At 37.5% G+C, this 26,863-nt stretch overlaps 1 protein-coding gene across 2 annotated transcripts; it reads left to right on the plus strand.

Annotated features, from left to right (window-relative positions):
* LOC128257628 (bicaudal D-related protein homolog) lies at nt 1-26,851 on the plus strand. 2 transcript variants are annotated; one of them, XM_052988709.1, is made up of 7 exons: nt 1-289; nt 1,525-2,372; nt 23,241-23,537; nt 23,924-24,112; nt 24,606-24,671; nt 24,914-25,094; nt 25,353-26,851. In XM_052988709.1, exons 2-7 carry the CDS (start codon nt 1,896-1,898, stop codon nt 26,030-26,032), a joined length of 1,890 nt encoding a protein of 629 aa, XP_052844669.1. In that variant the 5' UTR covers nt 1-289; nt 1,525-1,895; the 3' UTR covers nt 26,033-26,851. The 2 variants fall into 2 exon arrangements, with proteins under 2 accessions (XP_052844669.1, XP_052844670.1); XM_052988710.1 differs by having other exon boundaries at nt 2-289; nt 2,188-2,372.
* The last annotated feature ends 12 nt before the right edge of the window (nt 26,852-26,863 follow it).

Genomic DNA, 26,863 nt, shown 5'->3' on the forward strand with positions numbered 1-26,863 from the left:
GTAGCACGGCACGGAACAGCGCAGCACAGCGCAGCACAGCGCTTCAGTTATTCAGTTAGTAACGAACGTTCGCGTAAGTCAGACGTATCCGCCACGCCCCCGCGCCGCACATCCCCCAGAAAAGCTGGGGAAAGCCAGAAAATCGTAACCGAAGCGAAGCGAGCGCGCGTTTAAACGGCATCGGCATTAGAGAATCGGAGAATCCGAGAAGCGGAGAATCGGAGAATCGGACATCGGACATCGGAAGTTCTGCTTTTGAGTGGAGTGGAGCAGCGTCGTCGTGACCGAGGTTTCTGCCCTCATACATATACGGATAACTATATATATTTAACACAAAAATATAGGGCCCAAACTTAAGCTCTACCGCGTTTTGCGAAAGTGGAAAGTATCTGATGGATACTTGGATACTTTCCGTTTGGGGAAATTAATTAGACCAATATCCCATGCAAGGCGCGCGTTTAGTTTTGTTGTTTTGTCAATAATAATGCCAAACTCTGCCCAAAAACCGACATATATAAAGCGGAAATGCAAAACAATAATACCAACAACTCGAACAAAAACGGCTTTCTGTGTGTTTGTGAACTGTGTCTGTGTTGCTTCCAAAAAAAAATCGAATAATATAAAAATAAATAAATAAATGTTGGCTAAAAGCTAAGCCCGAAGCGTATTATATATTATAACAACAGTCGCTGTTGCTACCAAATGCAGCTATGCGTGAAGAGCTTGCCAAATGAATTTTCTATATAAGAAGTGCGAAACTACTAAAAATGATATATAAAAATCAGTTAGAAATCAGCTAAAAAATTAAAACAAAATTTGTAGGCTTTCAGGGCTTAAAAACCCCATGGTTACGATTTATTGATGTTTGAAGTTGGCCAATAAAGCTTCAAGGAGCATTTCATTTATTATATATATATACTTGGGTAATACGAACCAAAAACGAAGCATAAACTAACCAAATTGGTCCATCCACATTTACTAAAACAACCGCTGTAAATTACCACTCAACCCATTGTAAATTGATTCGTTTACAATCTTTTGGTCTTAATCTTGGCTTATTTTAAAAATTCATTTAATCACATCAAAAATCATTACATTCTGATAATACACTACCCCTGAGCAGTGAAAATTCCCCAACTGTTTGTATATATTCACACATGTAAATACACCCCAAATCCCCGAGAAACTTAAGCCCTCTTTGATACTCAAACCGCATGGAGCTTAACTAAATACGAACTAAAGACGGGCTAAAGACAAATTCCGTTTATATTAACCCTCTTGCTTAACACTGTAGTTATATGTCATCCCCCCCTGCCCAAAAAGCACCCCCAACCCTACCAAAAAAAAAAAAAAAAACTAAAACGAAAAAACCCAAGAAACAAGTAACTGAAAACGTGCTGGCGAATGCTCAACGTGACCGTCGCTCCTTTTGGTTGAATGATTAGACCCGTCTTGTTGGGCCACATTATACCCCACATTTAATGCTAATTCTCATTACGGCTGTGTACTTACTATATTATATAGCTCAAAACATCAGTACCTTTAACCCCCTCGATTCGGGCTGCTCTTTTGAGGGCAGTAATACTGGTGCCCATGGAACTATGCTTTGGATATATCATCGTATCGCCGCGCCAGCTAAAGCTAATACTTCGACCTGAGCAGAGTCATCTGAACACCTAACCTCCGAAAATAACATAAACTGAAATCGAAATCGAAATCGAAATCGATACAAATTGCATCTAACTAACTAAATGTGTGTGTTATGTCTGTAAATTTGGTTCGTTGTTGTTGCCCATAATACCACACACCACCACATCCCGCCTGAAAAGCAAACAAAGCTAAAACCAAAACCAAAACCAAATCCAAACCAAATCCAAGCCTGCCCGCTAACGATCATGCATAAACCAAAGCTAGCGAATGCTATAACCGCTGCCGCCATTGCCTCATCCATATCCACCAACAATAAAAGTGGCAGCAGCAGCAGCAGCAGCAACAGCAGCAGCAGCAGCGGCAGCTCCATTGGCAACAAGTCGAAGCGAGCCCGTCAATTTGGCCAACACAACAGCTCTTTGGGAGCTGGGGGGCTAGGTCTGGGGCTGGGGCTGGGGCTCCTCCGGCCGGACGACTCCGGCTTCGACCACCTCGACCACGACCACTCGTCACTAATTGGGGATTCGATTGATTTAGAGCACTACATCAGCGCCATGGAGGCCCGTCGCCACGACCAGGAGCCGGATGTGTGGGCCCAGTTGCAGCAGAAGGAGTCGGACATCCTGCTCGCCGCCGAACTGGGCAAGGCACTGCTCGAGAAGAACGAGGAGCTGGTCAAGCAGCAGGAGAAGCTCATCGAGGACTATTCCACCAAAATTGAGGTGAGTCACCAGCACAAATCGTGCAATACCCAAAGTGCTAAAAAAGTTAACAGGTGGGATTCCCATTAAAAATGGTAGTCGATGAAAATTGTACCTATTTATGAAATGCAGCAGAAATATAGCTTAAGCTATATATAATTTATAAGTGGAAATTCACTTAATTGCCTGTAACATTAGTTAAGACCTAAAAAACCGGGCAATTTGGTAGGATTGCCATTAAAAATGGCAGTCCAAGAAAATTTGTGGAATTATCCAGGTATATAACTGAAGCTATAATATATAAGTGAAAATTCACTTATTGCATGTAAAATTAGTCAGTCATTCAAATACATCGATTTTTGACAATTCGAGCTTTAGTTATTTTAAATATTATTGTATAAGGCTGAATAGGGTCTAATAAAAGTACCCAATTCAAATAAAATGTTTTCTTTAAAGCTTTAATTATTTCTTTGGATCAGCTTAATAATATTAATATTGTATAGTTAGTTGTGGGCTCCATTAGTTTTAATTATTTATAAAAGGTGTTTATGGTCCAAGCAATCTATCCCATTAATTTTATCTTGTTAGCTAATGGAATATTTTCATGTTCCTTTACAATTCTTTACTATCTGATTTGGCAAAGTGTGCGCAATAAATAAAATAATTACTTTCCTGCTATCTATACAGCAGTTAATTTTTTTCCATTTTCAAAAAAAGATTTACAGTGCTTCTTTTATTCTTCGCTTATTTAAAAAGCTTAGGTAATTTGAGAAAGTTTTGTTACCATTTGAATTTATACTCGGAGTTTCTTAATATATATAATATTCCTCGACAAATTTATAGTTATCGTAAAGTGCTTTCGTACTTATCAAATGGACAACGCCAGTATCAGAATTTTGATTGACTCACCTGGCGATTTGCATTGATTATTGCGGACATGTGTCCGTACATATAGGAATATGTATCTAGTTTAATACGACCTCTCATTGACGCATTGCTCGCATTCCCAGGTCGGGAATTAAATAATACATATGGATATTGATTTTTTAGCTGAAACACGGCACCTGTCCGCATGTCCAATGCAGCTCTGTAAACTCAACTTCCACCCAACTGTCAACTGCAATTTAAGGGCAGAAGAGGGGAAAAAAAGGTGAGCGGGCACGTTAACTATTTAGACAAACGAAAATGGCTGGGACAACTATACCGGTCATGTCATTTTATGGACGGTGACAAAGTGTGCGCAGTAAACTACTGAACTATATAGTATAACACGTAAGGGTATCGATTTTTTTTTTGTCGGTGTCTACCACCATGACCCACGTTCTACAGTAAAAATTATGTATCTAAATGCTGCAGTCTCTCCAAAAATTATCTTTATCAGACACTTTCATGATAGCAAGGGGCAGCAAAGGTAAATTCTGTTCATAACACCTCCTAATGTTTCCAAAACTTCTGTCTGCCGCTCGACCTTGAACCGCTCGAAATGGGTGGCTTATGTGGGTGGGGTGCGGTTTGTTGGCCTGTCACCTGTTCATACACACAATAGTTTCAAGCAACTGACAATAGAAAGAATTTCCGATAGGCAAACACCCGTTCCAGTTATTCTCCCCGAAGTGAAGTTCAAGCCGCAGCTCAAGTTCGTGGCCGTTCATTAGCATTATTGCTAGCGACGACGACGACATTCCCTCAAACTTCCCTCGATTTCCTCGCTTTTCCAGCCCACAGAACCGATAGTTAGACTAATGTACCTTTGTTGACCGAACCACCGACACACAATGTATTCTTATCAATTACGCTCCCGCCGACCGATTAATGGCAATCCAATGCACGGAAATACCAGGAAGTGCTGGGATGGTTGGGTTTTGGGACCACCTGACGGTGTCAGTAACCCAAACAGAGGACACAGCAATGCGTTGAACTTGAATAATTTCGTTGGTACATTTTTTCCGTGGGCTTGGGCCATATTTACATAGTACGCTTACTCACTTTAACTGAATTTTTGTTTCTGCTCGTTTTGCTTTTATTTTTAAGCGTGTTGCTGTGTGACTTCATCTTCATTTGGAAATGAAAGTACGAAGGCCGCGTAATATCCTGGTATTACAGGTGATGTCATTGTGGGGAATCGATGTGATCATTTTGACTAGTTTTAAAATGAAAATATTCAAAGTTTTATTTGAAGAAGCACTGACAGTCTCTTAAAGCGCATGTTTATAAAACCATCATTACTTTAAACTTTAAATTTCATGCTTAAATATAGACACGATTTAAGAATTTTTAATAACCGCACTATTATTATTATGTCTTATAATGTTGTATTAACATAAGAAGTTTTATACTATTTTGTAAAAAAAATAAATTGTAAGAAACAATAATCAAATAAATTGATGGTGAAACATAACTGCATAAATTCTGCCCGAATTCAGCCATTTTCCAATAAAGAAAATAGTTGTCTTACTTCGTATATTTCAAACCAATTAACAATTAAAATGAAAATCATTTGCCACCTCAGAAGCCATTAACTTTATTACGGAGCGCGCTTCAATTAAAACCCCAAAAGCAACGAATTCCCATGTTCCATTTTCCATTAGCCATTAAATGGAAATCGCTTTGGCTTTATGAAATTGGAACCGACCAAAAAGGTCAACTCCTGCCAGTTGGCCAACGTCAATTGTCATTTTAATTATTTGTTTAGTTTTTTAGTCATGGTCATCGCTTAGGGAATTCTGCCATGGGGCTGCCACATAAATCTCTTGGATTTAGTCACCTTGACTCTACCTTTTTTGGTCTTTGTTTAGCAAGTGACGTGAGGCGTCTGCCAAAAGCCTTACATTTTCGTTAGATTCACTTTTATTCGCGTGCTTTTGGCAATATGCAAAATTGTTGTTCGCGTATCTAATTAATTTCTTCAACGTTTTGGAGCGCACAATGTCACTTCGTTGGCTGGATGAGCGGTCAGCTAGCTAAACCAGGCCCATCCCAACCGAATACTATATATGTAGTATATACAATATGTATACTTTGAGTCCCACTGACGTAATTAGACTGCTCTGTTGTAGGTGTTTGGTTTGGTTCTGGCCAAAATGGTTGTAGTTTTGGCCGACTTAGTTGTTAGCTCGCCCATTTTATTTTTTTTATTTCGCGGTCTGTTGAAGCGTGTGTGCCAATTTACGAGCATTGGCTTTTATTTTTAGCTCCGTTTTGTTTTTGCATTAACTTTTATATACGCCCTCATATAATATTGTTCTGTGCCCTATTCTGAAATGCTAATGAGTTTACAGGCCTTGGTCATTTTTGGGGCTTTTTTAGGATAGGGAAAAGGTGGGAAATAGTTCCTGGCTTACTAAATTCATGTATTTATTTCGTTGATATAACTGTTACCACCTTATAAACGGGGTCCCACACATTTCAACCTCTTCAATCTTAACTGAAACAGCTTTAAATATAAATAGCCGGCTGTGAATCCGGCTTTTATTCTCGAAATGTTCTCAGCCATATTTCATATCGCTAAACGCTTTTTTCCAAGCCCACTCCATATTATCTAGTTCACAGACAATCGACCAAATAGTTGACCATTGTCTGACTACCAAAACGTGTTTGCTTCGCCCAGGTTCGACTACAAGCCCAGTTTCCACTCTCGAGCCGAGGAGAACAATTGAGTGGAAATCAATTGGAATCTGACATCGCATTGTAGTTCGCTTTAAGTCGCTCGTTTATCACGATCTGCAGACAATTGTTGCTATTACTGGTTAGGAAATTTAAACCCAACTTGGAACGATGAAGTGTTGCAAATGGCAGCCGAAAGTAAAATATATAATTTGGAACGTAGGCGTCCGTTACGGTTAACCATTTAAATAATTCAAACTGCTTTCGGCTTAGCCCCTTTGGCCTTTTCGAAAGTCTACACCCCTGAATTTACGATCGAGTTTTATTGCTTTAATAACTTTTGTTGTTTGTTTTTTTTCTATTATTTATTTCTGACATTGGCCAACTGGTTTCAGTGATTTATTTAAGAGCTCTTAGTAGAACGGCAAGAGTCACAATCGATGGCAATTCGTTTCTCTGATCAATTACGATATTAAATTGAAACTTTCAGCCGTTTCCCCGATAAAAGAATGCTAATGAAAAGGTAATTCCATTTAAACGCTTTTTGATTAGCCTTGATGGTTCTAAGCTGAAGTCTTTCTGTAAACAGGATATGAATTATCATAGAAAATGGAAGTGAAGAACTATGGTTTGTGGTTAATGAAAGGAAATTCTGCGGTATCTAATAGATTGGGAATAACTAAAAATAATTTACATACCGTACGGTAGTTTCACTTAAAGAGGAAATTGTAAAAGAGCTTAGCCATTTAATAATCGAAACATTTCCTAAGGTTTCCTAAGGAAAGAAAACTATGCAAATGGAAAGCCAGTGAGGTGACTGAACAAATCAGTGAATCAAAAAGCCTTAAACGCCACTGTGTTATATAAAACTTGAAGAATTCAATTCAAGATATTGTTTTATGGTTTTCCTATAAAAATATCTTACTCATTTGCAGTCCGTGTAACGTTAATGTATATATAATTAAATCAAATGAATTCAAATAATAAAACAAAACGAATTTCCTAAAAATGAATTACCCTTTGTGTTATTTTAATAACCGACATCAATTAAAGTTATATTTATATTTATTTGTCTATCAATCCGCATGAATCATGCAAATGAGCGTATCTTCCGCCTTTCGATCGTGTCACACGCCCACAATGGCCACCGTCTCACTCAACTGACCATGCCAGGTGGGCGGACTTCTCGAGGTGCCCAAGAACACATCATACTCATAATGGTTAGCTCTCAATCGAAGCCGCCTTCTGGACGCCTACTTCATCTATGGTTAGATAACCAAACGCGTTCTACATGCGATTGCGAATAAAAATGCTCGACCAGGGGGCCCCCAAAAATTAAAAAAACTTAAGTGATAAAATATCAAAATAAAACTCTCCTCACGTTCGGGGAGCAACTTTTTTATTTTCGTTTGAGGTGAAGTCATCAACACATTGTCGACTGGCAAAAAAAATTTCAAAATCAACCAATTTGCATGCGAATAATACGGGTTTATATATATATATATATATATATATATATATATATATATATATATATATATATATATATATATATGGTACCGTGTCCATCTCATTTGCTGAAAACCAGTTTGATCGATCTTCAAAACAACAGCGAAATGTGTTTATTTTTTGTAATCTTCTTTGATGAGTCACAAAGCGAATTGGAGACTGAGTGGAGCTCATTTACCTGCTAAGCATTTCTTCGAGTACCTCCAAGCTAACACCCCGTCCAAAAGTTTCTGGCCCCATTCGCCGGACGAGTATGCAAATTCGTTCATTCATTTGCCTACGATTAATGTGGCAATGTGGTACCTTAATTTTTGGCCTGGCTTTCGGTTTTCAGAATCAAAGTGAACAAAATGCTGGGCCTTCCTTACAAATGGGGGGGGTGTATGATCTGGGGTTAGCCCCCATTTAGGTGGGAAATTGAGGTCGTTCGACATAGTGTGCCATGATTATTATTGGACATTAGTCGTCAACGTCACCCTATTCGCATTCGCATTGGCTCTTGGCCAGTAATAGCATTTCTTTGGCCATGTTGTGTGGATGGGTTCGCAAAATGTCATTGAGAGTGAGTGCTTTGTTTTCTTCCCCGACTTTTTGCCCAGGGAAATTACTTTCCTTATTGGTCAGCCTTTCGTTTGGTTTTTGTGTGTCATCAGGGAAACATGAGTTTTTAATGCGGATTTTCCGGGGGCATGCGCGGCTGTGTTTAGCCACTCCAGCTGGTAATGAGCTTTATGGAAAGTCTAAAGAACGAAACTGTAACAAGCAGGGTTTGAACTGTTCCGAAACAGAGTTTGCAAGAGTATTTTATTCGCTTTGAAAATTATTGTGCAAGCGATGTGTTGTTTCTTTTTTTTTTTTAATTTGATCAATTTTTAGCAAGTCTCAGTAAAGATCCAGTTGTTTAAAATTCCCTGTAAGTACTTTACAGTATTTTCTTATTTTGCCAACCAATTCAACTTAGTGTTGGTAAACGTGTTTAAGCAGTGATGAACTTACAAAACAATTTTATAAAATTTACACCGGCTCGAAACCAAGTCAGAATTATTTTATAGTTTTTTTTCTTCTTTTTTTTAAATGTGGGTGTGCAATAAGTTTTTTGTTGATTTTTAATATAGAAAGCAAGTTAAACTACTTTTTGATCCTACCTCATATTAGCATTTGGCGCTCACATTTTTCGGCGGCCCGTGGCGTAATCGTCTGGGCGGCCAGAAAAGTCCCTTCGCTTGCACATTTCGTGCAGGGGAGTGGTTCGATTACAGTCCCGGGCCCGCGGAACTTAATGAGAATTTTCTGGATTGGTTAGAGGAAAAATACTAGACTCGACTTAATCCATATGATTTTCAGTGCAAATAGAAATAAATGTTCAATCAATTTTCCTCATTTGTCAAGTAATTTGAGAAAAATTTAAAGATTTGGGAAAACTGTAACCAAACCAAAAACAGTAGCGTTAACAAAGATTTCTGGGAAAAATTAATGCGCATTGAATTTTGAATTAGTGTGCGAACCGTTTTTGCATATTTTTTGTGAACTTTACTTTAAAATATTTTATTTAAAAATGTAATTAATTAAAACTTAAAATGTCTTCGCCCAAAGAGGAGATGCTACAATTTCCAATTAGATTTTTTCTACCGCCAAGTATTAGGTCTGAGTAGTGTTGACTAATGGCCAAGGTAAATTGGATTTCCGTTTGCGTTCAGAGCCTAACCGGTGTTGGTTAACGTGCTTAAGCTTTCGCTTGCTTAAATTACGGGTCACTTTTGTGCAAAATATTTAGGTTCGATTCCTGGTCACGTAAATATTAACAATGTTTTTTTCTTTTTTTTTTCACTGATTAATTAATTTAGGCTTAGTTTAAATAGCTTGTGATATTCCTTAACTTAATTTTTAATACAAACAGCATCCAAACTTTGTTTGATTATTGTAACCTTATATTAGCATTTGACGCTGCCGTTTTTCGGCGGCCCGTGGCGTTAACGTCTGGGCGGCCAGAAATTTCCTTTCCTCTTGGTTGTGGTTGTTCGTCCAGTGCATGAGTAGGTTCGATCTCAGCCGCGAGCTTTCTTAACTTGCCACGAATTTTGGAGAGGACTAATGAGAATGCCTAGCAGCTAGCAGCTTATAAGCGGTAATTCCTACGGCAAGATGGACATATAAACGTAATTCCCAACACTGCTTCCTATTAACATATAAAAAAATACGAGCCAGTAAAATAAAAATATTGAAAAAAAAAACAGAAAAACTATGTAAAATAATAAAAAAAAAACAGAACAATATTTTTTTTTTAACCTGAATTAAACTTAGACTTTATTTTAGGTACCGTATTTTTTTTGAAAGGCAGAAAATATAATTTAATATCTAGGCTTAACGGGATGGTTCTTCTAAACAGTGAGTGGGATTGTAAACTTCAATCTAATTGTTACTTTTGGGCCTATAATAATTCTTCTTGGGAAGCGGGAGTTGAGGGGCGGTGGCCTTCAGGCTCTCATGATCAACTTAACTGTGGCAATCACAGTTTCATTTCCATGTTAGTTAATCGACCCGAAGAGCAGTTGGCAGGAAGCGAATCTAGCGCAAATTATGGTTGCTATTGATTCAGGCTTTACATAATAGCTTGATGGTTAAATGCGGCAAAGTCCGTGAGCAAACGGTACCGCCTCACTGTCAAAGTCTATTGATGTGCAAATTACGGCTAACAACTGAAAATTAATAACTGCAAGGAAATTAATTCGACTCGTAACGAGACTGACAGCTAAATTGCGGCGTTCCCCGACTTTGACTTTGAGCTCTTAAAGAGAGTCTGAGTTTTGAGTTTGAGTCTGAGTTTGAGACTACCGCAACAATGCGGCTATTTCCAGTAACCCATTGTTGCTGTCATACCTAAACCTTTGTACACACAAATGTACATACATTTGTTGCATGTGTATAATTTAATAAAATTTATTTCTTCCATCTTCTTGCCTACACACACTCACAGATGATTTTTAATGAATTGCAGAAGGTGAAAGCATTTTCACTTTCCAAAAGCAATTTTCGGTGTCAAAGCGATGCGATGCTTGGGAACAATAGAAGTCGACTCTTGGCAGTGTCGCCGGAATCTCAGTCTGAGCTGAATCGTAAACAAAATTAAATCAAAACTTCAGTCAACAGCGTTTGCTCATCGGACTGTGTTATTGAACTGCGAAAAACGTAGCAAAATTTACATATGCACTCCTATAACTGAAGATATTTTAATATATAAAAATTTCGTTAGAATCACATAAATAATTTAATATTAAGAAAATATAAAAATTTTATTATTAAAATTAAATATATATAATTTTTTATTAAACAAAGTATCTTCTACCTTGAAATTTCAAAAAATGTATATGTTATGCCAAATATTAAAGCATATATTTGTTTATTGAGAAATTATTCACCCACATGTACCACACAATTTAAACTTCGAAAATCAATTTTTTGATAAATATTTGATAGGTGAGGAAAACTACCACAGCTGGTGGGCTGAAACGGCACCCACCAAACTTGACCTTTTACTTGCCAGCTGACTCATTGACAATTAATTAACAATATCCCCAGGGCCTACTTGTGTACTCTCTCCCTGGCCCCTCATATCTCTGTCATATATAAATGTGTATATATATATATACTGTACATACGTACATTGATAATTGGGAAGCTTTCATTGCAATAATAAAAATATATACATATTCACTTTTTGTGTGACTAAGAGCCAGCCATCGAATCGGCCAATTGGCAAGTTTCAAAGGCCAATACAAATGCAAATAATATATAGAAAATATTCATATCTATATATATGGCCATCGAACGTTAGCATGATGACAATAATAGACGATTTCACAAAATACGACATGGCTCCGCACCACACCCCGCGAATAGGCCAAAAGTCGAGCCGCACAGGGCGAAAACTTTTTCAGAGGCTCACGCAAATCAGATAACAAATTCGAGTGTCGGGCCAAGTGGCATAAACAATGTGCCCATCGCAAATGGAGAAGCACTATGAAGTTGAGTGCTGGGTGCTGGAGGATGTGGTTTTCGGAGGAGCAGACTCCTGCCAATGACAGTAATTTATGCACCCAACTTTCGATTCAAATGACTAAAACATAACTGTGGCAGGGGGGTATCTGTTAATTGCAAAACTGTCCGATCGAATGTGCTATCGCCAATAGAAATTCGAGGCTTAATGGAACTGGAAAGGGAGTTGTGAAGAGAAATGCCAGTAAACCTACCAAATATGTAGGCCAATCTAAAATTGTTTCAGCAGAAAATTTAAAAGTGTGTTATTTGTTGCCGTAGCGAAAAAGAAATTTAAACTACTTAAATGATAACTAAATGACAAAGATTTGCAGTTAAGATCTCATCCTCAAATGTCTTAAAGTAGTTTTTCAATTAAAAGCGTGTTTTATTCAGCTTAACTACAATTTCTCACTTTAGCTAATGGCACAATTAAACTGCATATCTACCAACATCAATGACTGCAACAACAATTTCGGTTTAAGCTGATTGTAAACTCTTGTTTACAAGGTCAGCATTGACAGACACAATTAAAAGCCAATTTAATGGCCAATTATCATGTCATCAGTCAGAAAACCCAACCAAAAGATAGTTTAAGGTGAATCCTAAAATTTTTTTACACATTTTTGTGAGCATTTGCCTTGCACAATCGTGTTAAAATTTGTTGAGCATCCGCACAAAATCGAATTCGACTTATTTGGTGAGTGACTCAGTTGAGATTTAGACAGAGAGAGAAATACTGGAACGATCGCTCTACTGCGCATGCGCAACGACAATCAGATGGAGTGGGAAAGAGAGGGACTTAGAGCAATAGAAGTAGAAATGCTTTAAGCAGCAATCGAAACAGTTTTTGTATCTGATTGTCTAGAGGATTGTTTGTGTGTGTATTTGTGCCCAGGTGTTATGTAACGGCTCTTTCGGCTAAGCGGCATTATTTTGTGCGAATTTGTATCTTTTTTGGACTATCTTGCTATTTTGGTGTACATTGTGGGTACTCTGCTAAGCATTTAATCAAAAATAATTGGCAAACTTTATTACACTTACATATATCCGAATGTGCTAAGCCCAAGTAATGATTTTTTTAAACTCTTTCAATAAATTAGCTTAATTTAAATAGGTAAGCTTACTTACAAATTTTTGTAACATTCAAACCCAATCAAAAGTTTTTATTCATATGGGCAAATTTTTACAAGTTTAATGATAAATATATGATATGCAGAAATAGATTTTTCTATACATATATTAAATAAATTAATAAAACTTTGCTTTGAAGTCAAGGATTTTTTTTTTAAACGTTAGTTTTCTGTATCTATTTAACTTTTAACAATTTTTTTTGAGCACCAGTAAAATAAATACTGTGCCCAATTCGGATTTGGAATTTAGAGTCTGGAATTCCCTTAATATTTTAGTGCATCGCCTTCTCCCCTTTTTCCTTGCACCTTAGCCAGCTTTTGCAATTAGCGCTCGCTTCTTTTCGCCATTGTTTGCGTAAATGCTTCACCCACAAGCCTTTTGCCCAGGTGAATTTCTGCAGGTGTGCGGATGGTCCCAGGAAACCATTTAGCATTGCAGCCTGAGAACTAAGTCGACTGTCACTTTGTCTTGCTGCACTCCAATTTGGCTTCAACTGGACTGGGACTGGGTAAAAGGTGGCAGCTCTTGCTGTTATTGTCGCTTTTTCCGCTGCTGCTTCTGCAGTATTACGGGTATCATGTAAGCTCAACAGTTTGAATTATGGACAGATTGCCACATATGTTTCTTTAACTGTAAGTGGAGTCTTTCACTGTGATTTTTTGCAGGTGATGTCTTAAGGTGTTGGACGGGTCGAAAAAAAATTACACTATGTTGGCGTTTTAATGGGTATGCATAAACTCGGCGTTTATATTGTCTGAGAAAACTGTTACAAGCAACTAGTAAACCAGATGTATCATAACTATTTTGGTTTTAAGTAATTTTTATGTGAATGGAAAGGAAACAAACCACTGCTGTGTTATCCCTCGAAATTCCTTTACTTTCTATAAATTAATCAATATCGACTTCAAGTTCAACCCTCATAAACAAACTTAGCCTTAGCTACCACAAGAAATGTTTATTTATTTGTATTTATGACGAGCAAAACATAAACAAAGCCAAATACACAAAAAGAGCCATAAAACATGTCTTCCCCGTACATAATTGGGCCATAAATTTAAAGATTTTCCTTCAACTACAACCAAGGAATTATATGGAAATAATCTTTTGGCAAATTGTGGGGCCATTGTTCTTGGGCTGAGCTCATCATCAGCAGTGGCCGCCGAGGGGAGTCGTAATCTTAAATCTCCGACTAGTTACCCTCGCATCGGCGCTCATCATCAGCCATACATATACTATGTGTAGATAGTTTGAGACTGATGATTCTGTTTTTGAAGACTTTAAGTCACTTTGACTGGCCCTGGGATGACCGCTTCGCTGGCTAGCTGCTGCTTGGCTTAATGGCCCGAGTACATTTTCAGCATTTTCTGTGTCATAGTTTTATTTTCGTATGCTTCTGGCTTCTTAACCACTGCAAGATTAATGACATTTTCAAGAAGAAACATCTGTCGTACAACTAGGAAGTTGGCAGTGGCAGAAATATACTTTATTTTTAAACGTTTCATTTTTGGAATTTATCAACTCTCCCATTTATTGAGGTGGGAAAGTGAAATTTAGCTGAGGTGCTAATTTTGCCATCGGATTGGGGAGCGTCCATAAATGAGTGGTTAATTTACATCTCAATCGGAAGTTGTAAATATGTATACATATGAGCCCACATAAAATCAAAGAAAAAAGTGTGGAGAAAGACTAACTTTAGTAGTAGGAAGCACACGACAAGTAATAATTGTAATTTTAAAAAACGAATTATATTAATTAAATTCAAATAAATCAATTGATCGGCAGATTATGTTGAACTCGAACTGCTTTATGAGATTTTTCAACTTCACAGCATTTAAACTTTTTCTGCCCATTGAATAATCAACAATTTTTGCTTTATTTCTACAACTGTTTACACAAACTTCTCCTTTGTCTGGCCTGGAGTTCATTTACTCAAGTAAACTTGTGCCACAATGATAATTGTTTTTATATAGCCAAGTTTATTTTTTATATATTTTCTGTTAATAATACTTTTTTCGCAACCTCTTTTGGACGTTCGCGTCATTAGCGGAGGCAGCATAATTAAAAAACTCTTAGCCAGCAAGTCGATGATATTTTTGCGGGGGGATTTTTGGGGGGTGGAGACAAAAGAATTGTGGTCGAAAATAAAAACAAGAGACCTCAAATTGTGTAAACAACCTAGAGAACAACAAGTGAAAAACACAAGTTGTATTTGGAAATATTTAATGAGTTGGTGATGAATTAGAATGGCTGAAGCAATATAAATATTTTTATGGATTCTTTTTTGTGAGTAATGGGCTAGATATTAGGCTTAATTTGATTTGAAATTAAATTTATAAGCTTAAAGGGTGAAGTTTTTTTAAGAATAAGATTCTACTTTAAAAGGGCTAATGATTTTTATTTTATACAATTAAACACTAAGTTTTGTATAACCAAATGGCTTAAGTATTAGCGGTTAATTTGAAGGGGATGGAATTTTTTTGTAGTTTTGTATTCTTTTTCCCATACTTCTTTTAAAGATCTTGATTTTCCTGGCTTTGTAAGCTTTTTATGCGCAACGGTGACTAATTGTTAAGACCTCCTCTGAAAGTGCCTTTGCCTACAATTCCAGTTTCACCTTTTTATCAAAATTTGATGACTCTTCTTGGCAGCTTTTCGTTTTATTTTGTTAGTGTTTTGTTGACTTTACAAGAGTTTGGCCGAAAGTCATGAGAAGACCCACGCGCTGTCGCTCCCAAAAAAAAAAGAAAGAAATGGTGGTTCCAACGTAACCCAGGTCTTTCCCTTTTCCTGCCCCATTTCATCGTCTCAGGTGTGTGCGCATGCGCAGTGGGCGTAACATTTTGCCGTACGTATTTATGGCCTAATAATTTTTGGCCTGCGTTTGTGGCAGTAGCACAATCAGATCTAGAAGTGAGTTAATTTCGGTGCAGTTCTCTAACTGCTTACCTCATTTCGCCTGCACAACTGTTGTCATCATTCTGCCTGCCTACTATCAAAATAACTCTTATCGTTGAAAGTGCGATAAGTTTTCCACTTCATTTTGGCCATGTTTTGCGTGTGCCGGCGATAAGATAAAAACAAAAACCGAAAACGAAACAAGTGCAGCGATTTCATTTCTCCCATGAATCATCCAGTCTCTGGCTGGAAATCTTTATTAAATATTTCGTATGTAAACAAAAACACTCCCTCTTTATGTCTCACGAAGAGTCGCTAATTAATCATAATTATCGTTTCCGACATTTTTGTCACATTGGAGGAGACGCTGAAAATTGCGACACTTAAAGTTTTCGTCTCGCCGTCTTGCCAATCAAAACAGGCCCACAAAAATGGCAATCACCTGAGGCCAGCCCCCTCATCCCAAATACGGTTTAATTAACTGTCTCGCGGCTTTTGCGCTCTCGAAATCGTTTTCGTCTTGGTCAGAGATAAAAATAAAAATTTGCTTGCCCAATTCTTCGACGTTTTCACAATTTCCTTAACAATGGTTTTGGGGGAGGAGTGTCTGGAAATCGGCACACAAAATTGTCAATGCCAAACACTTGAAATTAAAGACGGTGAATGCCGATTTTACTGCATTTTTCTTTGTATTTCGAGGGCTTTTTTTCGGCATGAAATTGCAAAATTATAAAAAAAAATGGAGCAGAAAATAGGTAGCAAAATAATGCCGGCTTATCGGTACTTAATGTGGTTTTAAAAACGTTTTGGGACAAAAGTACACACTCCTCAATTTAATTGCACTTCATAGACAAGCTTCTGAAAATCAATGCAATCTTTAATTGTGTGACTTTGTAAAATAGCCAATATATTACCCAAAATATTTTAAGAAATCAAGACGATGATTCCCATTGATATTTAATTTAAGACCACATTTAATGGGAAGTTTGTTTTTGACCCACATGAATGTAAGCCTTATTGATATTATAACCAAAATAATTTATTTGCTCTGAATGAATATGTCGACTGCTTTTTCATCAGGGCAATGGCAATTGTGTGAAGTAATAATCTCCAAATAAATCGCCCAATTGTTGTCATCCCTCTGCAACTCACCATGACCAAGTTGGCAAAAGGTCTTGCATGGCTTACACTTCCACTCCCCCAAACCAAGGGCAACCGAAATTGCATTGCCCGCCGAGTAAAGGCAAACGCAAACGCAAACGCAAACCGAACCGAACCGAACCGAACAATGGCAAAGATCTGCCTTTTGCCTTATTGTGGCATTATTTTTATTATTATACTTATTAGCTGCCTCTTCTTTTTTTTTGTGGGGAGAGCTCTGAAAGTCGGACGGACAGACGGATGGCCAGTCAGTCAAGTGTGGCGAAGGCTCAAGGGGTGCCACGCCCACCGCTGACTGCGACATGACCTTAGGCGCATAAACAAACTTTTGGCACAAGCGCACAGCTCGCTTGTTTTTGGACTTGGTCTATAAGTTTTTTATGGCCTCAAAGCCCACAAACACATGGGTGAGGTGTTTTTTGGCCATAAAACGGGGTGAGGTGGGGTCAATGCTGCACTCTGGTGCATTGTCAATGGCTTCGGAGAATATAGTAGATACTTGTGTATTCCAGCAAGTTCCGGGTGACAATATTGGCTGTCAGCTAGATTTCATTAGCAGAATCTGTTGCACTGGAAACAAATATTTTTCTTAATGTAAAGTGTGTTTTATTCTTTAATATAATCAAACATGCAATATTATTTCTTAAAATAAGCCACTATCACAGCAATATACAATCAATTCTTGTCAAGATTTCGCTCTTATCTGAAATGCCACTTCGAACTTTTAAATTATCTTTAAAACATTTGGGCTGACTTAAATCAGTAACCATCTAGTTAACACTTATCATTGATAAGGTCATACATTAATAAATAAATTTGTTTATATTGTATGTATATATTTGAATACTTTAATACAGCGCTAGTAATATATTATCAAGCAATTTGGATTTGGGATTAGAATAGACAATTTTAAGAGTTCCCCTAAATATAAATTATATACTTTAATAGCAAAACTTACTAAGTTTAATAACTATGTGTATATCTACATTGTAATTAAAACAATATATTTAATATATTTGCATTAATTAAAGCTTATAAAATTATTGGCTTTTTTAAAGTATAATAAACTAAAGACCAAGCCATCGTAAATTAAACAATTCAATTTGTTTTAATTGCAGTTACTACCAGCATAATCAAATAATTGAAATTTTTTGTCGAAATTTCCTTTTTTGTTAGCGAAACTATTGGCTGCTTTCCAAGTTTTGGGTGTTGGCGACAATTCAATTGCTGTTTGGTCAACAGTGCTTGGCTTGGAGCCCGAATTGATTTATGTTCGATGTGCAATTTAACTGCAGTGTGGGCCAATCCTCGCTAATGGCTGTATTTTACACTACTCTCCAAATGGCTGCTCTCGCTTCTTGGCCAACTTGCAACCAAGCCAAGCTGCCACAATTAGCCGGGTGGAGAGACTTTTTCACAAGACTTCCCTCTTTGTTATCAGCGATCATTAATCGGTTTCCATTTAAATGCGCTGAAATGAAATTAGCCAAAATGCTTGCGGCTAAACGTGCAATTTGCATAATTTGTGCGCTACATTTCGTTTTGCATGCCAATAAAATGCATTATGGCATTTGCAATAATGTGCGAGTGCCGCTAATTAAAATTGTAATTGTGGAAAAGTCTTGTGAAAACGGAAAGTTACTAGTTTTCCTGGCGGCCGGCCCGCTTTCCACCCGCAACTGCGGTTGCCATCGCTTAATTTACTTTTGTGCAGCGAAGTGCAGATGATTTATCTATGAACTCAGGTTTTATTTTCAACGGTCAGACTAAATACGCACAATGATGAAAATTGCTTAAAAAAATGCTGTCTAGGCATGTGGAAAATGCATTTTGAAATGTTGCCGCTGCCCCGGGCCATTGACTCACCGCCGAAAAGATCCGGACTCAGCTGAGCTCACCCGCCTGAGTCATTGCTATTTGCAGTGTTTAGCAATTCAAATGCTAAGCCAGTCGAAGGTTTATTAATACACAGAGCACTTAATTTTAAAGTATATACCCACTCGATACTTTGCTTATCTGAAGAAATCTTTTTTTAAATAAAAATGTATTTATTCTTAAATACATTTTTAAGCGTATACAAAACAATCTTTAAAAAGCTATGGGATCGCACAAAAATCAAAATTAATATTCTTGAAGATGTACTCATAGTTATTAGCATATTTGTGCTCATTTTTATTAAAATATTTAGCAGTGTAACATTATTTTGGTAAAAAAAAGTATTACATATATATATAATTTTAAATAAATTAAAATTACTGATATGATCAAAGTTTGTAAGTAATGTTGCCGATTTCCATTTTCTTCAATGAATTAATTTATTGTAATATAGAAGGCTGTCTTTCCTTATATAAAAACTAAATTGGCTCATTTTAGTTATTTTTTACTGATTACAAATCTGTTTAGATTCCTAAAAACAATTTAATGGTAAACATATTATGCACCAAAATCTACTTAACTTTAGCTATATCTTTTTTCTCTGTGTAACCTATTGCTTCTGAGGTAATTCCCTTTCATTTGACATTCGAAACTGCAGTTTACCTGTTGCATCCGTCCTCAAGAAGTGAGCCTTGTCAACTCATCGCTCTGGCAAAGCGCATTCAAGCGAGTCATGAACAGCCCCGCCCACCTTGCTGCCGCCCCCTGATGGCACGATTCTAGCCCGGCCAACATGACTTGGCCTGGCAATTTAGTTAATTATTTTAAAGCAATTATCGAATGCATTTTGCAGCCATGGCGGCACGCCGCTTTCAACACCCAACTCATCAGTGGAGACATTCAAGCCGATGACTTCCACACTTCAGTCACTCGAAGGGAAGACAAAACATGTTTCTGCAATCCAAAAATTAATACCAACAAAATGTTTTTGTCATCTCAAGATTGATAAGCAAAAAAAGTAAAATACGGTACATTTTAAAGTAAAAATATTTTAGTTTTGAGTGAGACTTAACAAAAAAAATTATCTGAAAGCTTAGGCTGGAAAAATAAATGAGCAAATTATGAAAAACATTAAATAAACTTACAAATATATAGTTTAATATTTATGTGGATTTTTCTATTTGGTTAAATTGCTGAAATATTTTTAACTATTCCCAATGCAAATCACTAATTTATTCACCAAAGTGGTTTGGAGCTCCCCAAGCTTCTTCAGCGGTGAAGTGACAAAACAATCAAACCACCACATATTCCTTTATTTACCTGGCTCACTTAAGCCAGCATTAGAAAGGTATTTGCATAAGTGCACCTGAAAGCACTTGGCCCATTGATGAGTCATTTTGCGCACCTGTCGCCAACCTAGTCTCTAATATGCCGCTAAAAGCATGTCAACTACTTCGGCATTTCCTGCACAAAATTCGAAATTTCGCTGCACAAATATTTATAATTTTCATACCTCAAAAATGGCAACGAATAAATAACAATTGCCGCGGAGCGTTTAGTTGGAAAGTGGGTCGAGTTACGTCGCATTTGAATAAGACACAATAACAATCCCAATCCGAACACTGCAACATGTTGCCGGTTGAAATGGGCGGTTTGTTTACGGAGTTTGCTGCGATGTATCGTAAATACAAAGATACATACATATATCCCATTTCAGGTGATCATGCAATGCAATTAGCCGTGGATGAAAAAGAGATCCGAAATACAAATACGTAATAAAATTAACGCAAAAACAAAACAGGCTGTCCATCATGAAATTTGAGGCTGATTTTGTTTTGCTGTTGTTGCGTCTTCAGTTTTCCTACAATTAAAGTCTGCCACATGGTTTTGCTTTTGAATATGTGAACTTAATTTTTGTGGCGCAGTGGCTGCTGTGGTGGCGGCTAGTTGTTGCACAGAGGGAGAAAAAAAGAAAAAAAATTGTAAAACTTACAGTATTTTAATGTTTTGTGAGACTTAATATATTGGTTTTAAATTTTAATTTATTGAAATCAATTAGAGCACCAATATTACATAGTATCAATATTATTATTTTTTTTATGTTATTTGTGATATTTTAATAGTTTTGAAACTTGATAACGTATTACAGGTTCTTAATATTGTAAACTAAAAAGTATGTAGAAATTTGTTGTAAAGCTTGAACAACATTTGGACGTTTTTTTTTAACGATTTATGAATTTTTTTTCTGTAAGACTCCACAATGAATACTTTTTTATAAACAAGACGTTGTATTTCTAAATTTTAAAATTTTGGAACAATTTTTATTAACTGTTCTAACGTACATAATATTATCTCTAACTAGATATTGTACGGAGTATGTTTTCGAAATACTACTAAATCGCTTCCCCATGGTTTTAAATGTTTATGAAATAAAATATTGCTATACCCTTTATATTTAAACTATTTTTAAGATAGGAATTTAGTTAATTTTTCTAAGCCACCCTAAATGCAAGCAAAGGGCAATACCTACTATTTTATGATTTTTTCTCCGTGTGCTTGCTGATGGCAACTTCCGCTGTTGCTGTTGCTGTTGCTGTTGCTGTTGCTGCTGTTGCTGCTTTTGCTGTTGCTGCTGGCAGTTGTAGTGGTGCTGCTGCCATCATCAACACATTTCATTAAGCGTGAAATAGAAACAGAGAAAGTACAATATGTACAATAATTTTATTTTTGATTCGCTTTAGCTTTATCTCTAGCTGCGCAGTCTTCTCTGACTTTAAAAGTCCAACTCGGCGACTGCAATTGTGTTTTGTTATTAAAGTTTTCCATTGTTGCTGCAGTTTTCCTTTTGCTTTTGCTTTTGGGCCTGTGCAGCGACAACTACTTTGTGGTTTTTTCGGCATCGTTGGCGTCTTTTGCATTTTATGCAAATTGCCTGCAATTTTATTAAAGCTTTTCATTTACAGTTTTGTCGCTCCAATTTATTAGGTTGCTGTTTATTTTCTTGTGTTGTTTCTTTTTGATTTTCGAGTTGTTTCGCTGATAGGCCAAAACAATCGCGTTGACTTCTCAGATTTATTGCCAACTCGTGATTTTCCCCAGCTCAATACGTGGTTGCATTGGCTTTTCCGCCTTCCGATTGTTTTTTTTTTTTTTGTTCGCGGTTTGTGAATTAAAGAAGCTGCATTGGTTGCAAGGCTTAACGGGTTCTATCAGCGGCTTTATTTGCTTTTGTTTCTTTTTTTTTTTGTGCTCGCCTTTTGCCAGTGCTAGCCAGTGTTTGCCAATTGAAGGTCCAATTATCGATTAAACTTTGCATGCAATTTTCAATGTCTCCGCAAGCCTTGATCCAAAAAGGTCGGGTTATAAAAACACAAATAGCCCCCAGCAAACGCCGCTTACTCATAAGTATACCTTTTTTTTCTGGCGAAGACTGACACACGCCTGTCAATTATGCAAATTAGTTGCTGCCATGCTGGCATTCGAAAAGCTGACTTAGATCACTTTTGAATTATAATAAAAAAAAAAACTTTTAAAAAACTTCGAGAAACATTATTTACAGTATTTAATCTGTTTTAATTTTTCGGATATTATTACCACATTGTTTTTTAAACATTTAATTTTTATAGAAAGAACACCTTAAGTATTTCAACAAGGCAGCTATAATATCTTTAGAAATTTCCAAAGAGATTAGTATACTTTTTTGTCACGTTCTGGCTTTTTGCAGTGCTTTATGAATTGAAAGTTCTACTAAAATTATACATTTTTTCTTTTTAGTGCAATAAAATATTTGTCACTGACTTGTTCGATACAAACTTATAGATATAAATTAAATGACAATTGAACTTACTTAAAATCTACTAAATTCGAGTAAGCTAATACACTTCATTTCTTCACTGCTTTATGTGTAATAAATAATGAGCTAATTAAATATTTTTACTACCACAAATTCTGCAAGCCATTTTAATATTTTATGTTTCAGTCAATTTATAAATATAACTACAGTAAATACTTAATTTGCTAACTACTTTAAAAATGTATTAAAATAATGTCATCAAACATTTTTATTACCACAAATTCTGCAAGCCATTAAAATATTCAATATTTTACTGCCGGATTACGATCATCTTTAAAATCAAATGCTTCCCAAGTTGGCTTTCAAACGTTCGCTTGACTGATGCGCTTTTAATTTTTCACCAGCCATTTGTCTGCAAACCGCATCTCAGCAAAGCGGAGAAGTGAAAATTCAATTGCATTTTAATTTGAATAATGGGAATTTGTTTCTTTTGACGGCTGGCTTTTGCAGCCGTTGGTGTCAAAAGTCGTTGGCATTGTTTTGGGGCTTGGGAGTTTTTTGGCCGCCGGCACAGTGGAGCAAATCGGTGCAAAAGTCAAACTAAGTGAGAGGTGGTACTGGCAACTCATTTGTATTTCTTGCCTTTTTGCATCTTGGCCGGCCTGCAGCCAATTGAAAATGCAAATAACGAAACAATTAGTAGTCGAGTGCTGAGAGCTGAGTTAACCTTGCGGTTTTGCCTGGCGACGCGAACTGTGGCGGTACGTGCCCATTGTTTGGCTTTACTTTCATTGTCTTGGGTGCCATATAATTGACAACACGTCATAGAACCAACAATATACCGCCGCATGCACACACAATTAACTTTCATTTTTGCCTCTTTGCAGAAACTCGAGCAGGAGAAGCATGTGCTGCGCCAGAAACTGGCGATCGCCGAGGACGAGAGCGATCAGCGCGTCCTCGAGCTGCAGTCCGATCTCACCGAGCTGAAGGACAAGCTGCAGACCCAGGACACGGCCATCCGGCAGGCCGAGAAGGAGAAGACCATCCTGATCGACGAGCTGCAGCACCAGAACACACGCCTCACCGAACAGATCCAGGAGGCCCATGCCACCGAGCTCAAGCTCAGCGCACAGATCCAGGAGCTGAAGGACCAGTACCACTACAGGAACAGCAGCCTCCAGGTGGGTTCTATTTTTAAAGTTGCTTGGTAAAAAGAACACCTAAAATATAAAACTACTAAATTTATGGAATAATAAACTATAAGAGGAGCCATTTTTTCTTTTGAACCCTATATCTTTGTGATCATTATTTAAGGCGAATAAAAAATGCACAATAAATTAGAAAAAATTGTGTGCATCCGTAAAAGGGCATATTTCAATGGGCATATAATAATCAAGTTTAACTATATTCAAATGTAACCTAAATGACTTTCAAGTATGAGGATTTAAAAAAGATTGGAGAAAAGACAAGAAAGTGTTTTTGATCAGATTATATACAATAGAGTTTATAGTAATAGTAGAGTAAGTTTAATAAAATATTTTTAAATTAAAACCCAATCTCCCTGCAGGAACATGTCAACAGTCTGGAATCCATTAAGACAGAACTCAACCTCACCACGGGAAAACGGCAGGAGCTGGAGCGCCGCCTGCAGCACGCCCAGGAGGAGAAGGAGAACCTCACCTCGTCGCTGGAGGAGTCCTCCGACAGAATCCACATGCTGGAGCGCCATGCCCGCGAGCAGGAAACAAAACTAGAGGTAAGTCAGCTACAGTTTTTAAAGAGAAAAGCTGGCGGTGGAGGTAAATTAGAATTGGCTTTATCACGTCGCGTCAACGAAATCGTGATTTACCCACCAACTGGAGATTATTTATGGGCCAGTGGAGCCAACTGCGCAGTTTCTTGAGTACCTATTCCAGGTTTATCTCCCCGGCAACAACTTTCTTTTTTCTCTGTCATGGACAAAGATTGAACACCATTCTATAAATATTTTCTAACATGCTTTCATTAATAATGAAGACTTAAGCCAAGATATCTAATCAATTTTTGGCGACAAACAACATTTTGCCATGATTAAAAGATATTTGGAAATCAAAACAAATCATACTTTAGCTAACAGCAAGGGGGAGTACTTATAATTTAAAAATTCATAAAAAGAGTATTTAAAGTTGCCCACAATATTTGATATATTTATTTATTTTTTATATTTTACTAATATTTAAATGCATTCAATATCTTTTTTTTAATTACAGACCACCTTACAAGCATTGGAACGCTCCCAGCGCGAAAACAATGTACTCAGTGAACGTTTGGGTGCCGTAAGTTATACCTTTCTTGAATTCAAATAATCCTCATTTACTAACCAATCATTATGCGCTCCTCAAGGATTAAATAACTAACCCCCATCTAAATTATACAAGTTAGAAGGAAAATCACAATTCGAAAATTATCAACAAGCATTCTACCTTTACATCAATCGGTTTTGACCGAGAAACCCATTCCAAGTTCCAAACTCGACATTGACTTATCAACGAATTCTCTTTTAAATCCTCGCCTGCAGGATACCAACTCGAGCACGCCGGGCAGGAAGAGTCTGCAATTTGAGATGGAGTGCGACGAGGATGATGGCAGCTACACGGAAACGGGGAAGCCCAACCATATGTGGGTGGAGGCCCGATCTGTCTACATACAACTTAAGTCCCTTGTGGATTCCCTGAAAGTGAGCCATGACGATGACTCAGGTGCGTACTTAGATGTAAATTGTGGCAATTGATTTAATTGCATACAAAAAAGTTAAAGAATATAATTATCCTTAAAAAAAAAACAACAAAAAAATAAATTAAATAAAAAACTGAAAAATATGGCATGTTTATCTATAAAATATTTCAGATACATATTTTGTATCTGAAGGATATTTATTTTTAGTTTCGAAAACCCTTGTACTTATTGCCTACAAAGGTATAAGAAACCGCAAACTAAAATCTCATTCCTCTTTCCAGGTCTCAACTCGGACATATCGCTGGAGCTGGAGTCGTTGGACAACACCATCTCGAGCTCGGAGCGTCACGAGGATGGCCACCTGGCCATCGAGTTCCGCCAGGGAATGCTTTCGTCGATGTCCGACGAACTGACGCGGCTGCTGCTCAACCTGGACGCTGGCAACTTCAAGAAGATGCTGGACCAGACGCGCAACCTAGTGCTCGAGCAGGAGGACGAGATCAAGCGAAGCCACCAGCTCATCCAGCAGTTGGAGGCCAAGGTCACGGTGACGGATGTGGAGCTGCAGAATGTCAAGGAGGAGCGCGATCAGGCACGGGGAGATCTCGAGGACAACACGGATCGGGATGAGCTGCTGTCCAAGGCGCAGACGGAGCGGGATGCGGCCAACGACAGGCGGACCAAAGCGGAGGTGGAGCTGGCCAAGACGCGGGTGGAGCTGATGCAGGCCAACAGCCAGCTGCTGGAGTCGATTCAGCAGAAGGTTGAGCTGTCGCAGCAGCTGGAGCAGTGGCAGATGGACATGCACGAGCTGATCGACGAGCAGATGCGCTCCAAGCTGATCAACAATCGGCGGGCCATGGCCGCCGAATCATCCGCCCCATCGCCGCCCAGCAGTGCCGCCGCCAATTTGGCCAAGCGGGTGACCAGCTACAAACTGTGGAGCTTATTTCAGCGGTAATTGGACGAACCTCACGACCCGCTGGAAGGTCTACGCCACCCTCCTGTTCTTGATGTAGAACGGATCTATATATATTTTTAGTATTTATATTTAAACACAACCAACAACCACACACAAAGCGGAGAGCCTAGGCATAGGTATATTGTACTTAATTGTTATTTGTATACTGGAAGCATCGCCCTTCTTCTGTTCGTAGTGAAATCTATCTAATTACGCTTTATTAATTTTAAACACTTACCGCATATTCGATATGATTATTGTACCTATTGTAATTACTGTAATTGTAACCGTACTCGTACCTATGTTTAAACACAAATCGTCTAAGCAAACGTTTTGGCCCTCTATCTCTTTATTTTAGTTTGTCCAGAATTGTTCGTAAACACCTATATGGACCCCACAAGTAACCCTTAAACTGTTGAGAAACCCTACGCTTTTATAATAGACCCTTGGAGTTACTTGTTGGGTCCGTTTAGGTCTAAACTGTTAACTGATAATCAAAAAAAAAAAAAAATGGAAACATATCGCGCCTTTATGTTGGGGGCTTAAAAAGCCTCCTCTTCTCGGGAGAAACTGTTGCGATTCATCAAAATCAAAGTGAAATGAAAATCAAAATCAAAATCTGTACGTAAGCAAATATAATGTGTAAGCAAGGCATTTATGTTATAGCAAATAGAAATATTCATCATGCTGGCAATCGGAAGGGGCGCAGGAAATGTTGAAAACTGTGCAACAGACAAAACTTGCCTTAATGAACGGACAATGAAATTTTAGATTGTTTAAATAACATAACTTACCAATAAACTTACGATTATACCACAATCCGTGATTTTT

This window comes from Drosophila gunungcola (genome assembly GCF_025200985.1).
Source record: "Drosophila gunungcola strain Sukarami chromosome 3L unlocalized genomic scaffold, Dgunungcola_SK_2 000002F, whole genome shotgun sequence".
In the NCBI taxonomy this organism is placed as follows: domain Eukaryota; kingdom Metazoa; phylum Arthropoda; class Insecta; order Diptera; family Drosophilidae; genus Drosophila; species Drosophila gunungcola.